The sequence below is a fragment of the Lagenorhynchus albirostris genome, chromosome 4 (genome assembly GCF_949774975.1).
Source record: "Lagenorhynchus albirostris chromosome 4, mLagAlb1.1, whole genome shotgun sequence".
Classification (NCBI taxonomy): Eukaryota; Metazoa; Chordata; class Mammalia; order Artiodactyla; family Delphinidae; genus Lagenorhynchus; species Lagenorhynchus albirostris.
Window position 1 is genome coordinate 39,422,690 of NC_083098.1, and position 16,516 is coordinate 39,439,205.

The 16,516-nt window shown below is 48.4% G+C and overlaps 1 protein-coding gene across 1 annotated transcript; it reads left to right on the plus strand.

Annotated features, from left to right (window-relative positions):
* The first annotated feature begins 7,585 nt into the window (after positions 1-7,585).
* On the plus strand, positions 7,586-12,581 carry NKX6-1 (NK6 homeobox 1). Its single transcript, XM_060147177.1, has 3 exons — positions 7,586-8,252; positions 9,936-10,108; positions 12,324-12,581. The coding sequence occupies exons 1-3, from the start codon at positions 7,586-7,588 to the stop codon at positions 12,579-12,581; spliced, it is 1,098 nt and encodes a 365-aa protein (XP_060003160.1).
* Positions 12,582-16,516: the final 3,935 nt, after the last annotated feature.

A 16,516-nucleotide genomic window follows, 5' to 3' on the forward strand; every position in this document is an offset into this window, starting at 1 on the left:
AGGTTGACAGGTTTATTTAGAAGTCTACCCGGCCCGTGAATAGCTATTTAGAGCTATAATCTAGACCATCTGTGAAGCAAATCTATGATTAACCACTCCCCTGGATTCAGGGAACAAAAATATGAAGCTGAGGTATGTGTTTGTTAAAATTAAAAATTTAAGTTAAAGTAATTAAAATGCCTAAAACTGCTCTAAAATAAGGTCTATTTTTTTAAAAAGTAACTAAAATTAAAATTATTTTGAAACTGAAATACTTGTGTGTAAACCAAGGTCTAATATTATTTTCAGGAATTAAATTTTTATTTGAATAACTCAGAAAAGAATTCAATAAGCTCTATTATCTTTTTCAATGTTTTTCTTATCTAAGAAAATGTGAATTGTTTTTTTCTGTAATAGAATATGCAAAGATTCACTTTATATTTACTTATCAATTTATAATATTCAGATTGCTTTCTTATGCATTAATATTTTTGCAGTTATCAGCAGAGCAGTTTAATATACTGGTTAAAAGTAGGGACTCCGGTTTCCCTGGTGGCGCAGTGGTTGAGAGTCCGCCTGCCGATGCAGGGGACATGGGTTCGTGTCCCGGTCTGGGAAGATCCCACATGCCGTGGAGCGGCTGGGCCCGTGAGCTATGGCCCCTGAGCCTGCACGTCTGGAGCCTGTGCTCCGCAACGGGAGAGGCCACAACAGTGAGAGGCCCGCGTACCGCCAAAAAAAAAAAAAAAAAAAAAAAAAAATGTAGGGACTCTAGAACCAGACTACCCGGGGTTTAAATCCCAGCTTCCCAAATTAGTAGCTGTATAATCTTAAGCAAGTTACTTAACTTCTCTATGCTTTAATTTCATCATCCTTATAATGGGCACAGCTCTTGTACCTAATTCAGAGTTGTTGAATTAATGCTGTAAATTACTTGAAACAGTAAACACTCAGTGTTAGCTATTGTTAATATTACTATGTCCTAACATTCTGAGAACTAGTGGCAAAGTGTCTGAGGGGGTTAATAGTAAGTGGAAGAACCAGGGCAGGAACCTTGGCATTGGAGCACTTAGCATCCCTGCAAGATTATGGTTTGTGGGAGTAGGCTGGACCCAGGCCTCTGAGAGTGTGCAGGGCTCTAAGAGAAGACTAAGTCTGGGAGATTTCAGTGCTGATCTGTACCTGCTTCAATAAGTGAATAAAGCAGGTTATAAAATAAGCTTGAGGATACACTATTACATACTCAGTGCGATCTCAACCATCAAAACTAAACAAAAGACAGCAAGCAAATATGTCAAAATATCAGAAGAGTTTTTCCCCTGAATATGGGATTATGGGTAACTCTTTGTTTTTATAATTATCTCCACTTTCTAAATATTCTGAATTAAGTAGAGTATTGCTTTGATAATTAGGGAAGAAAAGTTAAAAAAAATAAAACAATCCCAGTAAAAATAGAAATTTCTTTTATCCCAACTGAGTCAAATAATGGAGTGCAACAAAAGGTAGGTGAGGAAAAAAGATTAAAATCAAAATGTTCATTTTAGAGGGCTTTTGCTATCTGAATTAAAGCAAGAACTGCCAGACCCACACTTCATTTTATGAATTTGGCATTGCAGATAAAAATTAAGCACGTGTTAATCAACGAGCGCAGCAGTTACACAAAGGCAGACCTCTTTGAGAAAATAAATCCTTCTAACACAATCAGGCAGGATTGTCTTTTCTGGATCGAAGGAACCGCTAAGTTTTTTTCCACAAGAGGGCGGTAACTGCTCAGGATTTCTTCAGAAGGGCCTGAAGGACCCAGGAACTGTAAGCAAAGCAGTGACGCAAATAAAACAACTTTTTCTCATTGAAGAATAAGGAGCCGCACGCGTGAGGCGGCTGAAAGGACCAATGCTGACACACTCACTCACACGCAACAACTTTTAGCAGGGCTGAAAGAGGAACTAGTTCACAGGCTCGTTTAAAATTACTTAAATTATGTTCAGTGGACGTCATTTATACAGGTGTAAATTTTTTACGACCGTTCACATCAGATATTGTTTAATCTGGTGGTGAAAGTGAACCAGCATTTTATTCTTTAAGGAAATTGTAGAAGCTCACAGACATTCCTTGGAGCGCATGATTCCATGCCGGATCCCCGTCTCCAGAATATACATCAAAGCAAGTGGGTTCCCTGGAAGCAAATGGGGTCTCTGCAGAAAATGCTTGGGAGCGTGAGGGGTCGGGGGTATTATACATACATGTATGTGCTTTGCTGAAGTTATGTGTGCTTTGCTGAAGTTGAAGACTAGTTTTCTCTCTAGCAGGTCATTGGTGTCTTCTTGCAATTATTCTTATTCCTGGATCGGGTCTTGATATTGCAGACATTTCTGGACCTTAGTATTCTGCATCTTCTTGGACTTTTCAGAACCCTCCCTTCCGAGTGCACGTGTCTCCCAGGAGAGCTCAGTACGTATTCTGCAGTTGTGCACAGGACTGCCATGCAGTTACTTTGAAGATCTCCAGGTGGTGGTGATGGTGGGTGGGGATCCTGGCTTGACGTTCGAGATCTTTTTGGTAGTAGATCCAACGGGGCAGTCTACACCGAGGGTCCCTTCCCTCTCGTGTTTTGCGTTGACTTCGGCTGGGAGAGCGCTGACAGCAGGATCCCCCAGCGCTCTTCCCCACCCAGTATTGTTGGCCCCTCGCTACCCCAACCCTTCCCAAGTAGTCTCGTTAATTCCCGGTCAGCAGAAGCGGCCAAGGGTCGCGTTCCCATCCCGCCGCGTTTATGGGTTGCAAAGATGCAGACAGCCTTGCTCTCCCTCCTCGCCGGTTCTCCTTCTCTGACACTGGGTTGTTCCAAGGTATCGTGGACATTCTTCTTTCTCCCTTGAATTGCCACTTAGCTGCCCTCTAGACCCCTCTTTTAACATGAACGTAAACCCAGTCGGCCTCTGGGTTCAGCCCGAACAGGCCCCACTCGTCGGCGGAAGTGGAGTTATTAAAGAAGTCATCCAGACGATACAATCAAACACATTTTCTAGTGGGTTTTGGCCTGAAACACACAAAATTCCCTTCATCCCCTCCTCCCTCCTTCTGCGAATATAGAATTGGCTTCCTGTGGCTACACTTGAGTATCCCGACCTTTTAACGTTAATATATCTGGGGAATAATAGTTATCACCCATCCACGACAGAGTGCTGAATTTAGGTACACTTAGCTGAGATTTCATTTGCATTCCTTCTGTGAATTACTCTGAATTTAGTGGCTGCTCCTTCATTTTAAAACAGAAGTACCAACGCACTAGGCGTCTGAGTCCAGGGTTAGATCGAGGGTAGGGTGGGCAAGTGCGTGGTGCAGGCTGAGTAATAGTAGGAGCGGCTAAAAACAGTAACTTGAGAACTGAGGCCCTTGTTTGCAGGCTTAAAGAAAGTCAAGGGGTGGAGAGGGGTGCGTCGCCTTCCTCACCCCTACCCTTTTTAGCCCTTTTTGAAACCTCAGAATTTGCCAAACCGCTTTCATTTGTTTTTCAATTAAAATGCAAATCATTCGCTTTCAAACACTGTCCCCCCAAATATATATATATATATTGTTCAGAGACGCGGGGGGCGGGGGGCGTCGCGACCACGTGTGACACGTTCCATTCCTAGGGGTTGCTTAGAAATGTCGGACTTTATTAGGTCGTGGGCAGAAGCGCGCGCGGGTCCTGGGGGTTCCCCGAGGGAGAGAAGTCCGGACTCTCTAGGGCGTGTGTATGTAGTGTGTAAGATGGCCCCGACCGAAAACCGGCCTCCCGCATCCGCGTCGGGATCTGCTCCTCCAGGACGCTGTCCTGAAGGAGGTTTTAGCTCTGGAGGGACAGGGCTATCTTTCCCCGCGAGAGACTGGGGCAGCCCACCCCCTTCGAGGACGCCCCTCGCTCTCCCGGCTCCCAGCTGGAGACAGACGGAGCAGATCGATGATGACCACCAACACCAGGCAAGAGGCACCGGCCTTCCTTCAGCGCCTCGCAGCGTGCGTCTGGAATACACACTGCCCCAAGCGGGATTCAGGCACCCGGGGTTCACCCCCCGGGGATCGAGGTACACAGACCCCAGATTTTTTTTACTGTCACAATTAAGAACAATGCTGCTATTTTAATTCCCCAATGTGAATGATAAGTAAAAGCAAACGATTGAGACTTCTTACCCGTACCCAGTTTTGCAACAATTTACCGATGGCAATTAACCCGGAGTTGGGTGGAGTTGAATCAATCTCTCCTGGTGTTGGTCTGTCTCTTTGATTTTGCTCTGTCTCTACCTCACCCACCACAAATCTGATACTAAATTTACAATAGGAAAATGCTCAGTTCTTTCCCAGGTCACACTATTTACATGAAATAAAGGGGAGTAGCTTTTTAAAATTGGAATCTTTGGGAATCACTGGCCTCCTTTCCTCTCCATTCCTACCTAGTCCTTGAGAATGCTGTGAGGAATGCCGGGGATATGAGGAGGTCGCTGGTGGCCAAGGAGCGCGGTCCAGGCGGAAGGTTGTGTGCCACCTCCGTATTGGAGACTCCCGAGGCGAGAAAAAGTTTCGTTTTCAACGAATCGAGAAGCAGAGGACCCCAACACTCGGGGCAGGGCCGGGCTACACGCTCCACTCTCCTGCAGCAGTCTCCCGGCCTGTCGAAGGGGCACGGCGCTGGGGTTTTAGACCCATAGCCCAGCAAAACATCCTCGCAGGGAAATACAGACAGCCCCCTCATCATCTCTATTCTTGCTCTACTCAGCATAATTCACATTGAGGAAAGACTTCACCTTCCCCGGAGTCAGATTCTAAGGTCTATGAGGTGATGGGTTTAGCCCAGTCTTGAAGTTAATGAAAAAGCATCGGGAAGCAAGAAGGGAACTTTACTTTTATCTCAGAAGTGAATAATAAAAGTGGCAAAAGATAAACAAAAACTCTTCAAGCTCAAGCTCAAGTTGCCACCCTTAAAAGACCAGTGCGTCGGAAATGAAGGTTATCAAAGCGGAATAATCCCTCTGGCTTTTGGTGCTTGGATGTAAATGAGTGCTTTTGGCACTCATAGCCAAACACCAACCAAACTCCAACTGGGTGGTGCCGCTGGAATTTTATTCCTTTATTTATTATAGCTGTTTATTTCTATTTTCTGCGAATTAAGTTTGGACTTAATGTTCTCATCGAAATTACTCTAGCCACCATCCCTCAATGGTGTGTTACTTTAATATCTTGAAATCTCTAAATTGTTCAAGGGTCCTCCTCCCCGTCTACACAGCTCAACCCTGCTGGAAATGTAAAGATCTCCAGGGATGGAAGAAATTGAGAGGAAATAAGGGAAACCACCCTCCAACTCAAACCCTAGACATCCCATCACCACAGCGCAGAAGCCGGAACATCTCCATCTCCCGAAACAACCCTGGCCTTGAGAGGAGGAGTAAGAGTTTCGGCGACGGCTTTCAAAAACTTACAGTGGATCGGGGGGGGGGGGGGGGGGAGGGTGTAACCAGGTACTTCTGTATCTAAAGACTCCACCTCAATTTTGGTGATTCTGCCCCCGTAAAACTCAAAACAAATAATAATCACAGGGGAGCAAAGTTAAAAAAGTTCACAGCTCTAAGGTCGAAACATCACACGAGGAATAAATATTCCCAATAAGCTGATTCCGTTCCCTGCGAATTGAGTAAACCTATAAATGATAACATCGTGTGTGTGGGGGGGCGCGGGGGGGACCCAGGAATGAAAAGAAAATGAAGGAGAAGGAACAGCGAAGGAGAGCGGGAGGTGGCAAAGACGGAAAAGGACGATGCTTCGGCCTACAAGAGGATTAAGGACATCTATAAGGCTTAAGGAGCAACAAATTAATTTACACAATCCTGGGAGAGCCCAGATGGCCTTTAATTAATCCCTTCAAAAGAAGGAGCCAGGCCAGGGCTACGCCGGCTGCCTGCTCCATTAGCTCCATTTTACAAGAGACCAGACTCTGTTCGAGGTGAGGCGTCGCGAGCTAGTGGGGAGAAGGGGGGTAGTGTGACGCGAGCAGGCCAGGGGGAGGCGAGGGAAGAATATGAACTGCTTTTCCATAAAAGGGTTGGGTTTCCATTATTCTTCTCTTTAAAAAGTAATACCCTCTTCATCTCTGCTCCCCCCCCTTCCCGTTTTATTTAACACAATTAATTGAGGCGTCCACTGGGCCAGCGGCCGAACCTCACCACTCGCCAGGTCCCGCCTCCGGGCCCCACCCACAGGAGGGATGGAAGTGGGAGGGGGCGGGAACGAGGCGGGCGCGGCCCAACGGCTCGTCCTCCTAAGCCAATCAGAAGGCGCGGCGCTCCCGAGTGGGCGCGACCCGGAGGCGACGCGAGGCCCAAGGCTGAGTGCTATTGGAGACGGTGGTTACGCCCCCCGGCCTGCACCCCGCTCCTCGGCCCCGCCCTTGCCGGCCGCCTCGGAGTGACGTCCTTCAAAGTTCTCATTTTGGACCCCCATTTCCCCCTCCCTCTCGTCCCCCAGCTAAAGAGGGGTAGGGAGTGATGCAAATGTTTTATTACCTTTGAGAGCTTCATCTGAACTGTCAGGCCCGAAGGGAAAAGGAGAGGAGAGAGAGGCAGTGGAAGAGCCGCGGAGAGGGTCAGCTTGGCCAGAGGACAGGACTTAGAAGAGCGAAGCCTGTAGAGCCGCGAAGAAAATGCGAGAGAGGAGAGGCAAAGGCGGAGAGTGAGAGGAAGAGAGGGCGCTGGGGGTGGGGGGTGGGGCCGGGGTCGCCAGGCCCGTTTTCAGAAGTGGACAGACGAGTGGAGCTGTAACCGAAGCCGTCAGACTTTTCACTTAGTCTGTTTTTCCGTGTTTTTCTCGCCCTTTTTCTTTTCAATATTGCAACTCTAGTGCCCCGTGGCCCAGAGGGGAAGGCAGGTCGGCGCGCCGAATCCGGGAGCCGCAGGGATTGGTGGCACTGCCCTTTCTGGCACAGAAGCCTCGGGCAGCGCTGGCGGAGGAAGCCCGCCCAGAGGCCAAATCCTCCCGCGGGCTGGATGCTCTCTCTCCCTTCGCGCTCCGAGCGCTGAGTGCGAATCAACCTCGTGGCCTGAAGAGCAGGGCATCCAAGTAAGATTGGACGAGCTCATCGGGCGGAACCCGGCGTCCTTTGAACCTCCCCAAAGAAAAAGAGCCAGCCCCCACTCTCCCACATCAAAGCGGAGATTCGGTGACTCTTAACTTTGTTACAAGCTCTCTGGGGCCGGCTGGGGTTTTGTTTTGCTTATTTCCAAGAGGGAGAAGATGAGAAGTAGCGCACTTTGAGCGGCGAGGAAAAAGTGAGGAAGAGAGAAGAGCCCGGGATTGAATCCGGGACTCTAAGAGGGAAAAGACAGCCCAAACCACCTGGACCCTCGCTGGTCTCGGCGAGCCACCGCCTCTCGACTGGTGTGTTTGGACATTTCTGCTGCGCAGTTACGAGAGCAACTCTCAGCGGCTGCATTCTTGGCCCAGTTAGCAGGTCGCCTCCTGGTGTGCGGAGCGACTCCTTGCTCGCGCCCTCGGCGCTTCTAGCTCTCCTGAGCCCCTCCGGGGGCACCGGCCGGCGCTCCCGCTGCGTGGCTGCGGGCTCCGGCCTGATCGTGGGATGTTAGCTGTGGGGGCGATGGAGGGCACCCGGCAGAGCGCGTTCCTGCTCAGCAGCCCGCCCCTGGCCGCCCTGCACAGCATGGCAGAAATGAAGACCCCGCTGTACCCCGCCGCGTACCCCGCGCTGCCCGCCGGCCCCCCCTCCTCCTCGTCCTCCTCGTCCTCCTCGTCATCACCCTCCCCGCCTTTGGGCTCCCACAACCCAGGCAGCCTGAAGCCCCCGGCCGCGGGGGGGCTCTCATCCCTGGGCAGCCCCCCGCAGCAACTCTCGGCCGCCACCCCACATGGCATCAACGACATCCTGAGCCGGCCTTCCATGCCCGTGGCCTCAGGGGCAGCCCTGCCCTCCGCCTCGCCCTCCGGTTCCTCCTCCTCTTCCTCGTCCACCTCCGCTTCCTCCGCTTCGGCCGCCGCGGCCGCAGCTGCGGCCGCTGCCGCCGCCGCCTCAACCCCAGCGGGGCTGCTGGCCGGCCTGCCCCGTTTCAGCAGCCTGAGCCCGCCACCGCCGCCGCCCGGGCTCTACTTCAGCCCCAGCGCCGCGGCCGTGGCCGCCGTGGGTCGGTACCCCAAGCCGCTAGCCGAGCTGCCCGGCCGGACGCCTATCTTCTGGCCAGGAGTGATGCAGAGCCCGCCCTGGAGGGACGCACGCCTGGCCTGCACTCCTCGTGAGTACAATTGACTGCGCCCAGTTGTGCTTGTTCTGCCCGCTCTCAGGTCATGGCCCCTGGTGTGCATGCCGAGTCCACCCTCTTGACTGCCGAGTAGTTTGGCAGCGCCAGAATCGCACGAGTTAGGTTGGGCCAGGGCGTTCAGCGAGGAACTCTCGCTGTCCTGAGCTCCATGGTTGCGTCCAAGCGCCCCCCTCTCCCCAAGCCTTGGGCACGCCTTGCGGAACGGGTGTGCATGCGTCTCCACGGAACACAATGTGGTGCGGGGGGTGTCTCATCCGAGGCCCTGGCTGCTCCCGGAACAGCCCGGCCAGAACCGCATGCCCGTCCTGGGTTAAAGAGGTGGGGAGGGCAGGAGAGGCTACTGTGCTCCAGCCCGCACCCCAGCTTTCCAGTGTCCCATGCCGAAGTCCCACTCGACCTTCGCCAGCCTGACTGGCCTCCTCTCTACGAACCGGTGGGGACCGGCAGCGACGAGCCCTCCACAGCCCTGAGCCGAACGCATGTTTGCATGTACATCTCGGTCCAGGGTGTCCCCACCTCACCTCGTCGCCCTCACCACCGCCCCCCTCGTCCCCCGAGTACGCTCAGCCCAGGTGAGCCCACTGAAGAGAGGTCCGCGGCCCGTGGAGGAGGGCAAGCACCACTTTGGGCCGCTCCCCACCTCTGGGCCCTCGCTTTTCCACCTGCCTCGGCCCCGGACATATTGAGGGGCATCGTGGCTCTCAACATCCTAATAAGAGAAAGAACCGGAGGAAGAACGAGGTAACAGGACAAAGACGGGGGAAAATGCAACATCCCGCAAAGATCTTGCTCGAAACTGAGTTACCCCAGGATCCCCCTAATCTTATAGGTAGTTGGCCAGCGCGCCGCGGAAGCTCCCATACTCCCAGGTGGCATTTAGGGGCCAGTCCCCTGTCCTTTTCTCGCTCTGTTCTTTGCTTTTGACCGAGTCCCCGAAGTTTCTTCTGTCTCCTGATCTCTTTCGTGTGGCTGAGCGGCAGTAACTGAGGGAAGCTGGGGGAGCCAAGCGGAGGCTCCCTTCGGAAGCCTCGGGACTGGGGCGGCCGGGGCGGGGGCGGCTGTCGGGGAGACGTTATTGTATTCGTTTGGATGGCCACGTAGGGACCGCCAACAAAGGCGGCGTCCCCTCCCCCTCGGCCGCAGCGGCGTTCGACGCGGGGGCGATTTAACTCTCTTGTGTTCCAAAAACAAGGCGCTCTTTGTTGCGCGGGCACAGGTTAGGAAAGCGGTCAAGGAACAAAACTAGTCACCCCCACGCAAAGGCCCCGGGACCGAACGAGCCCCAACTAGACGAGGCGGTGAGAGGGGACTTTCCCACACCCCCTCCCCCCCCGTACCCACATGCCTTAATTTACTGGGCCTAGAGATTGGGCCTCGGCAAACTTCAGCAGTGCGCTCCCTCTGTTGGACGTCGTTGGGCAGAAGGTTATTTACTGCGGCTCCAAACACACGCGCTTTTAAAACACAGGTGGGTGTAAGAAGGCAAAGTGAGAAGCGCAGTGGGACTGCAAGCACCACGGCACTTCTCGTGCCCGCCGCGGAATACACTTGCCTTTCCCACCACAACGTTGTTTCTGGAGTTCGTCTCTTCTCAGCGGAGCCGCTCGTAACTGGTTGTTTCCCCCCTTCCTTTCTTTTTTTAATCTGTTCTCGTAGATCAAGGATCCATTTTGTTGGACAAAGATGGGAAGAGAAAACACACGAGACCCACGTTCTCGGGCCAGCAAATCTTCGCCCTGGAGAAGACTTTCGAACAAACGAAATACTTGGCGGGGCCCGAGAGGGCTCGCTTGGCCTATTCGTTGGGGATGACGGAGAGTCAGGTCAAGGTGAGTGGACCTTGCAAACCTCGAGGGAGAGCTCTCCTATGTACGTCATGCGCGCGCGTGTGCGCACACACACACACACACACACACCAAACTAACAAACAGCCGCCCGAGGGTGCAGTCCGAGAAGCAAGGGGAGCGATGAGATCAGCGAAGGGGATGGAGGGGGAGGTTACAAAGCTCTGGGATCTCTCGGGCAGGCAAACTGTTGATGAACAAAAGGAATCAAGCCTCCGCCTTTGAAATTAGGTTCATCTAGATAGCAGCATGTGCTGGGGGAACTCGCCATTATTAGAGAATAAAAGCATTACGGAAATATCAGCCCTGAGAATAGACCAGGCCAGTTAGATAGCTTCTATGTATTCTACTTGTAAGGATATTCAAGCTTTTGTTTGTCAACTCAGTCTCCACTAGTTATATAATTCCCTAATGTAGATCAGCATTATAGTGCTACTGTATTAACTTGCAGGTTAAAAAAACCCCAATAAATCCACAAGATCTAACCACTTAGCATGGATGCATCTGCTTTTAGCTTACCTGAGGCAGCCACTTTGGAATAGTACTTTTCCAAATGAAATGACAAGATTATTACTGTATTATGAAATATAAGTTTATCAATAGATGTAAGATGTTTTACTGTTTATGACAACAAATTATAATTAAAATGTCACTTACCTTATGATTGAGTTGTACGGTGTATTTCCAGGGAATCAAATTGGAGAAATCTTTCCCTGAAATATAAAGGGATTGGTTTCCTATATTTCTGGTATTCTCTTTTGTTTCTCTTTTTCATTATATTATATATATGTATGTATATATATATTTTTTGGTGTGTGTGTTTAAGTCTGTTTCCATTAGTTATATTGTTGCTTTTAAAATTAAGTAGGGATAACGTTAGCCATATCTGCTGGTCAGAGAGTATTTCCCCACAGATAAGCACCATAAAATGCATTTCAGGAGTGATTTTGTATGTTACCATTAGAGTACCATCACAGTTAAAATTATTTTTGCAGTGGTTGGTACAGAGCCTACCACAGTAATCTGGAGGTCTTCATTTGTCACCATAAATATGTCGGCGTGGCTAGAAGTGAATTATTATAGCTGTATAAAGAAACTAAAAATCACTTTCTTAACAATTCTGATTCTCTAGATAAATACATAACGGATGAGAAGATGGATGAGAAGCATAAAGAGAGGATGATTCAATATGTTTGGGAAATTGGTTGCTATTGCTGATGCTTTAGGTTAAAATATATGTATGAAACACGATGTCAAACATCATGAATAGGTTTAAAATATTTGTATAAAAATGAATCTCTTAGGGAGGGACAATATTAAAATAATATGTGAAAGATTAGGCATGCTAATAGTGGGAAGTAATGTAACTGGCAAAATTTCACTTAAAAAAATAACTGATGAAAATTCTTACTTTGACTTCGGTTTTATGAAAAACATTAAACCAGAGAGACAGAGAAAGACACACAAACTACTATGATGATTTCAACTTTTAAATATTTTCAAATATTAAATATTTTCATGCATTTATGTTGGTTATTATTACTGATTTGAGGTTTCTATTTTAGCAGATTTTTTTTTAAAACTTTACATCATACATTACAAGTGTAAATGGGGAGGGGAGTGTTTACCTACCATATTTGTGTGTATTCAGACCTGAAATAAGTGAAACAGACACATACCCCAAAGTGAAAAGAACAGAGGTAATTGGGGTAAATGCTGTGTCTTCTCCCACAAATCACACTAAAAAGCCAGTACACTTCAGATTGCTTGAAATACCTTAATCTAAGAAAGTTAAAAACGAATAGAATCGCAGTCATTATGAGGCAACTTTACGAAAGGGAAAAGTTTTCTACTTCAAACGAGAAAGTAGGCAAGCGAACTCTTTTAGGGAAACTCATTTTAAGTTTCCAAGTTTTTTTCTTTTCTGAGAAATCACTCACTGACAACCTCAATACTCTTGTGTTACCATCACTATGGCAACGGCAGTCAGTTTGTTGGTGCCTGATACTCGGAGGAAGCTGGGGCAGTGGAGACCGACTTCAACGGCCCAGACCTGGGAGGACTCTGAGGGAGGGTGTCAAGACGTCAGGGGCCCGCAGGAGCGACTGCGGGATGCGGGAGAGAAGGCATTGCCTGGCTCTGCTCACCTTAAATTCCTTCCGCCCCTGTCTCCCCTCTTCTCCGCTTTCTCGACCCCCAGGTTTGGTTCCAGAACCGCCGGACCAAGTGGAGGAAGAAGCACGCAGCCGAGATGGCCACGGCCAAGAAGAAGCAGGACTCGGAAACCGAGCGGCTGAAAGGGGCCTCAGAGAACGAGGAGGAGGACGACGACTATAACAAGCCCCTGGACCCCAACTCGGACGACGAGAAAATCACGCAGCTGCTGAAGAAGCACAAGTCCGGCAGCGGCGGCGGCGGCCTCCTGCTGCACGCGTCCGAGAACGAGAGCTCGTCCTGAGCGCCCGCCGCCCGCCCGGCCTCCGGTCACTCCGCGGCGGCCGCGGGGACCGCGCATCCCGTCTTCCCGCTCCTCGGGGCCCGGAGGACACGGCCCCGCCTGCCGGGGGCCCTTTGCTATTTTCTAAGATGTACATATCTATTTTTTTAACCTAGAAGTTGAGCGGGGCGGGGGAGAGAGGCTCGGAGGATGATGAGAAGGCAGAGAAGGGCAGGAAATACACCGCAAGACTAACGCAACAGACGCCGCAGCTGGGCCACCCTACCGCCCCGTTCGGTGTCCTAGTCGCGTCCCCCCTCCCGTGTCCCCCCGCGCCCCCGCCCCTGTCTTGCGGCCGCTGGCCAGGGCGGGGGCGCTGAGAAGGCCTCTGAACCCGTCGACACCCACCGCGCGGGGGACCTCGGAGCCACGCGGGCGGGCGGCCGGCCGCCACAGAGGGGAAGAGGGATGTTTCTCCCGCACAAACTGCTGTGCCGACTAAAGTGGCCTGTTGAAGCCTCTTTGTAAATAAATCGTGAGTCTCACTGACTAGAAGTTACTCTATTGTGAATATTTAAAATGTAAAATGCTTTTTTGAATTTGGTGTAAAAAGATGGACCTCCTTTCTGCGACCCCTTCCCCTTTTAAGAGCTATTCAAACCACGTTCCCCTTTGCTTAACTGGAGAAGCGTAGTAAAGAATGCTCTCATCCTCTCTCGCCCGCTCCCCTCCTGGGTTTGGATTTGATCAATCCCATTTCCCCTTCATCCCTCTCGCTCTTCCCGGACCACCCCTGGCTCTGCACCCGGCTTCCGCCTCCAGCACTTGAAGTAGAACACTTGGAACCAGGACGGGCCTCAGACCTGCCTCTCTGTTTCTCTCCGAAATTGCACAGTCGTTTGTTGCTATTTATTAGTGATTTAAAGAAGGTGTTGGGGAGGGAGGGGCTACAATAGCTTGTATTTAATTTAACTCCTTTCTGATAAAAATGCGTGTTAAAGTAGATGGTGGGAATTGTTACAACTGCTCTGGGTCAGAAACATAAAAATCCATTTAGTTGCTGTAATTGAATTTGAAGTGTTTTGTATCATAAGAATACTATAGACTATGTAAATTGTTTTCTTTTTTAAGCTAACGGTGATATATTAGCATCTTTAACTTTTATTAATTTATATAAGGAATTCGGTTTGTAAAGAGAAGAAAACCCCCTTTGCAAGACCAGTTAAATGTAATGCACTTTCTGTTTCAAAGGATAAATCAAATTAAAAAACAGTTGAAGACGTCTGTTGCCTTGAATGAAAGGGTATAGATCATTTGATCTCATCAGAGATCTCAAATAAAAGTCAAAACCACAAGTACTTTATATTGGTTTCTTGGGTAAAATAGCTGTTACATGATTATTATTTTGGAAGAGTGGGGTCACATCTCCTGGCTTGGGAAGATAAATGCAGCCCCACTCATTGGGCTTCTTGGAGAGACTTGTCTAGCAGGCTGCCTCTGCTGTCTGTGTTGTCTAATTTTTTCCTGATGGCTTTTTCCTTTGCTAGGAAGTCCCCGGGGGTTTTGGAGGAGACCTCATTTCCATACATCCAAGATAGCTTCTCAAATCAGCCCTAGCTCACTTAGCTGAGAGGAGGCAGCGGAACCTGCTGTCAGCGCCGCACGACTGTTGGATGCTAACATTTTCTCCCCAGTAGCCTGTAAGAATACAGAAGTTGGTGGAAAGCTGGGAAACCGGATTTTGCTAAACATTACAATAAAGAAGGATACATTTAAAGAAAGCTGCTTATAACTGATGTGAAACTCTCTAGGATTAAGGAAGCAATGTCACAGCTTCTGCAGCTGAATTTGCCAAAAAAAAAAAAAAATTGGGAATCCCAGGGAGAGAGCTGTATCACTGTCTTGGAATCTTTTTATTTTCAGACACTCAGTTATAGGCTCAGTGAAATATAGTTATCCCCTTAGTGTTTCAGGTTAATGAGCTTGTGTTCAAAGGGAGAAAAATCAATATAATTCAATAGATTCTTCAGGCTAGTGTTAGGTAAAGAAAGTGTGGGTCTGTTTTGTTCCCTTGAAAATAAAAAACAGTGAAAACTGGGAATGAAATTGCCTGAAGGAAATTATTGTAGAATACATTCCTGATGGCATGGTTTAATGGAAAAAAGGATGCAAATCTGCCTTATTTCTTTTCTCTAGTTTGTGAAGTTCCCAGTAAGTTTTAAACTTCTGAATTTCTGTGTTCTTAGCAAGACTAAGGTGTGTGTCCTACAAAGAGGCAGCTATTTCAAAAGAGGCTTTGCTGTGCTGGGGTGATATAATTTAAATCCTAAATAATAAGATCTTTCTTTTCCCTTCCCTCCCTCCCTCCCTTCCTCCCTCATCTTTTTCTTTATGAAAGAACCTGGGTGTGGGGCAAGTCTGTTATCTTAAAGCACCACTTTATTATTTGTTATTTTACAATAAATGAGTCTCTTATCTACTTTATTTACTTATTTTTACCTTTACCATCCCTCTTCTGTCTTGAAAAGCCAAGCAACTTTTTATTTATTCCTTCTTCCTAAGAAAGCAAAAATCCACAAGATAATTAGAAATGCTATTCCTGAAATATAATAATAAAAACTACTACTATACCAGTAGTAGTAGTAACATAGTCATATCACTCATAGAAACTTGGAACTAAGATTGAAGCTTTTTCTCAAGAAGTAAATAGGGTTATAATATTTATCCCGAGTTAGATATGTGGGAAGACACCTCTTTTAGTTCCTTTAGGAAGCATTCTCTCTGAGCTCCTTATGTTTAGAGCATCGGAGAAGTGTGAAAGTTTGTGGCCTGGCCTCCATCCTACAGGCAAATATGCAGAAGGCAGACGAGTCTGCGTGATTGCCAGCCTGAGCACAGAAGTGCTCTGAGTTGTGTGGGCAGTAGCCAGAGGTGGGCTCTGGGGCCATGCTTCACTGGCATTTGTTCCTTTATTCCAGGGGACTGCAGCAGTGACTCGAGTTTCCAGTTAATTTACTTCCACCCAGGATTCCAGCTGGCCACCAGTTGCAACTGGCCCTGCAAAACTGGGAGTGAGCAAGAAGTGGGTGGAGGGCACCTTACTTAGGTGTCCTTTATCCTGGTTGGTTTGGTTTAGTTCCATGTATGCACAACAGGAATGTTTTTCCTAAGAGTTAGCACGGTGGAGAAGCTGATGAAACACTCTACAGCTCAAGCAAGGGAGAGTAAGAGTTATCTTTCATCATGGCTCAAAAACTTTATGACATTAACCAGCGCTAAGCATCTGATTGAGCCTGCCAATCAGTCATTACAGCTAAAGGGGGTCACGATTTAAAAACAAAAAGTAAGGGCAAGTGACCTCATACACCACTGCTTTTATTTTAACAATTTCCCCAGTTTCATTAAGATATAATTGACAAATAATATTGTGTAAGTGTAAGGCGTACAACATAATGATTTGATATACATATATATTGCAAAGTGATCACCACAATAAATCTAGTTAATATTCATCACCTCACACAGTTACAAGTTTTCTTCCTTATGATGAAAACTTTTAAGATCTACTCTCTTACTTACTCTTAAATACACAATACAGTATTGTTAACCATAGTCCCCAGGCCGTACATTACATCCCCAGATGTTTTCTACCTTTTGACCACCTTCACCCGTTTCCCCCTGCCCCCCACTTGACCTCTGCTTTTAAAAATGCTTACGGGTAACAAAGTGTCAACATGGAAAACAAAATGAGAAAAACAAGGGTTTTGTGTGTGTGGTGAAAGGAAGGTAAAACTGCTTTTTCATTTTTGTTTTATAGTGTGTATGTGTCTTCTCCTGTAAAGGGAAAGCCAGTGAGGTTGGGTGAGGGATACAGAGTGGAAGGGAAGGGCCCTGTTTGTGTCTCTCAGATGTCCCAGCAGCATTCACAATTTGAGGCTCCTACACAGATATTTTCG

What these genes read in the sequence shown, in the direction of transcription:
- NKX6-1 (XM_060147177.1), top strand. Translation starts at nt 7,586, where the DNA reads ATGTTAGCTGTGGGGGCGATGGAGGGCACCCGGCAGAGCGCGTTCCTG. An exon ending in ACGCCTGGCCTGCACTCCTC is followed by an intron (nt 8,253 to 9,935) that starts GTGAGTACAATT and finishes CTGTTCTCGTAG; the next exon opens with ATCAAGGATCCATTTTGTTG. An exon ending in TGACGGAGAGTCAGGTCAAG is followed by an intron (nt 10,109 to 12,323) that starts GTGAGTGGACCT and finishes CTCGACCCCCAG; the next exon opens with GTTTGGTTCCAGAACCGCCG.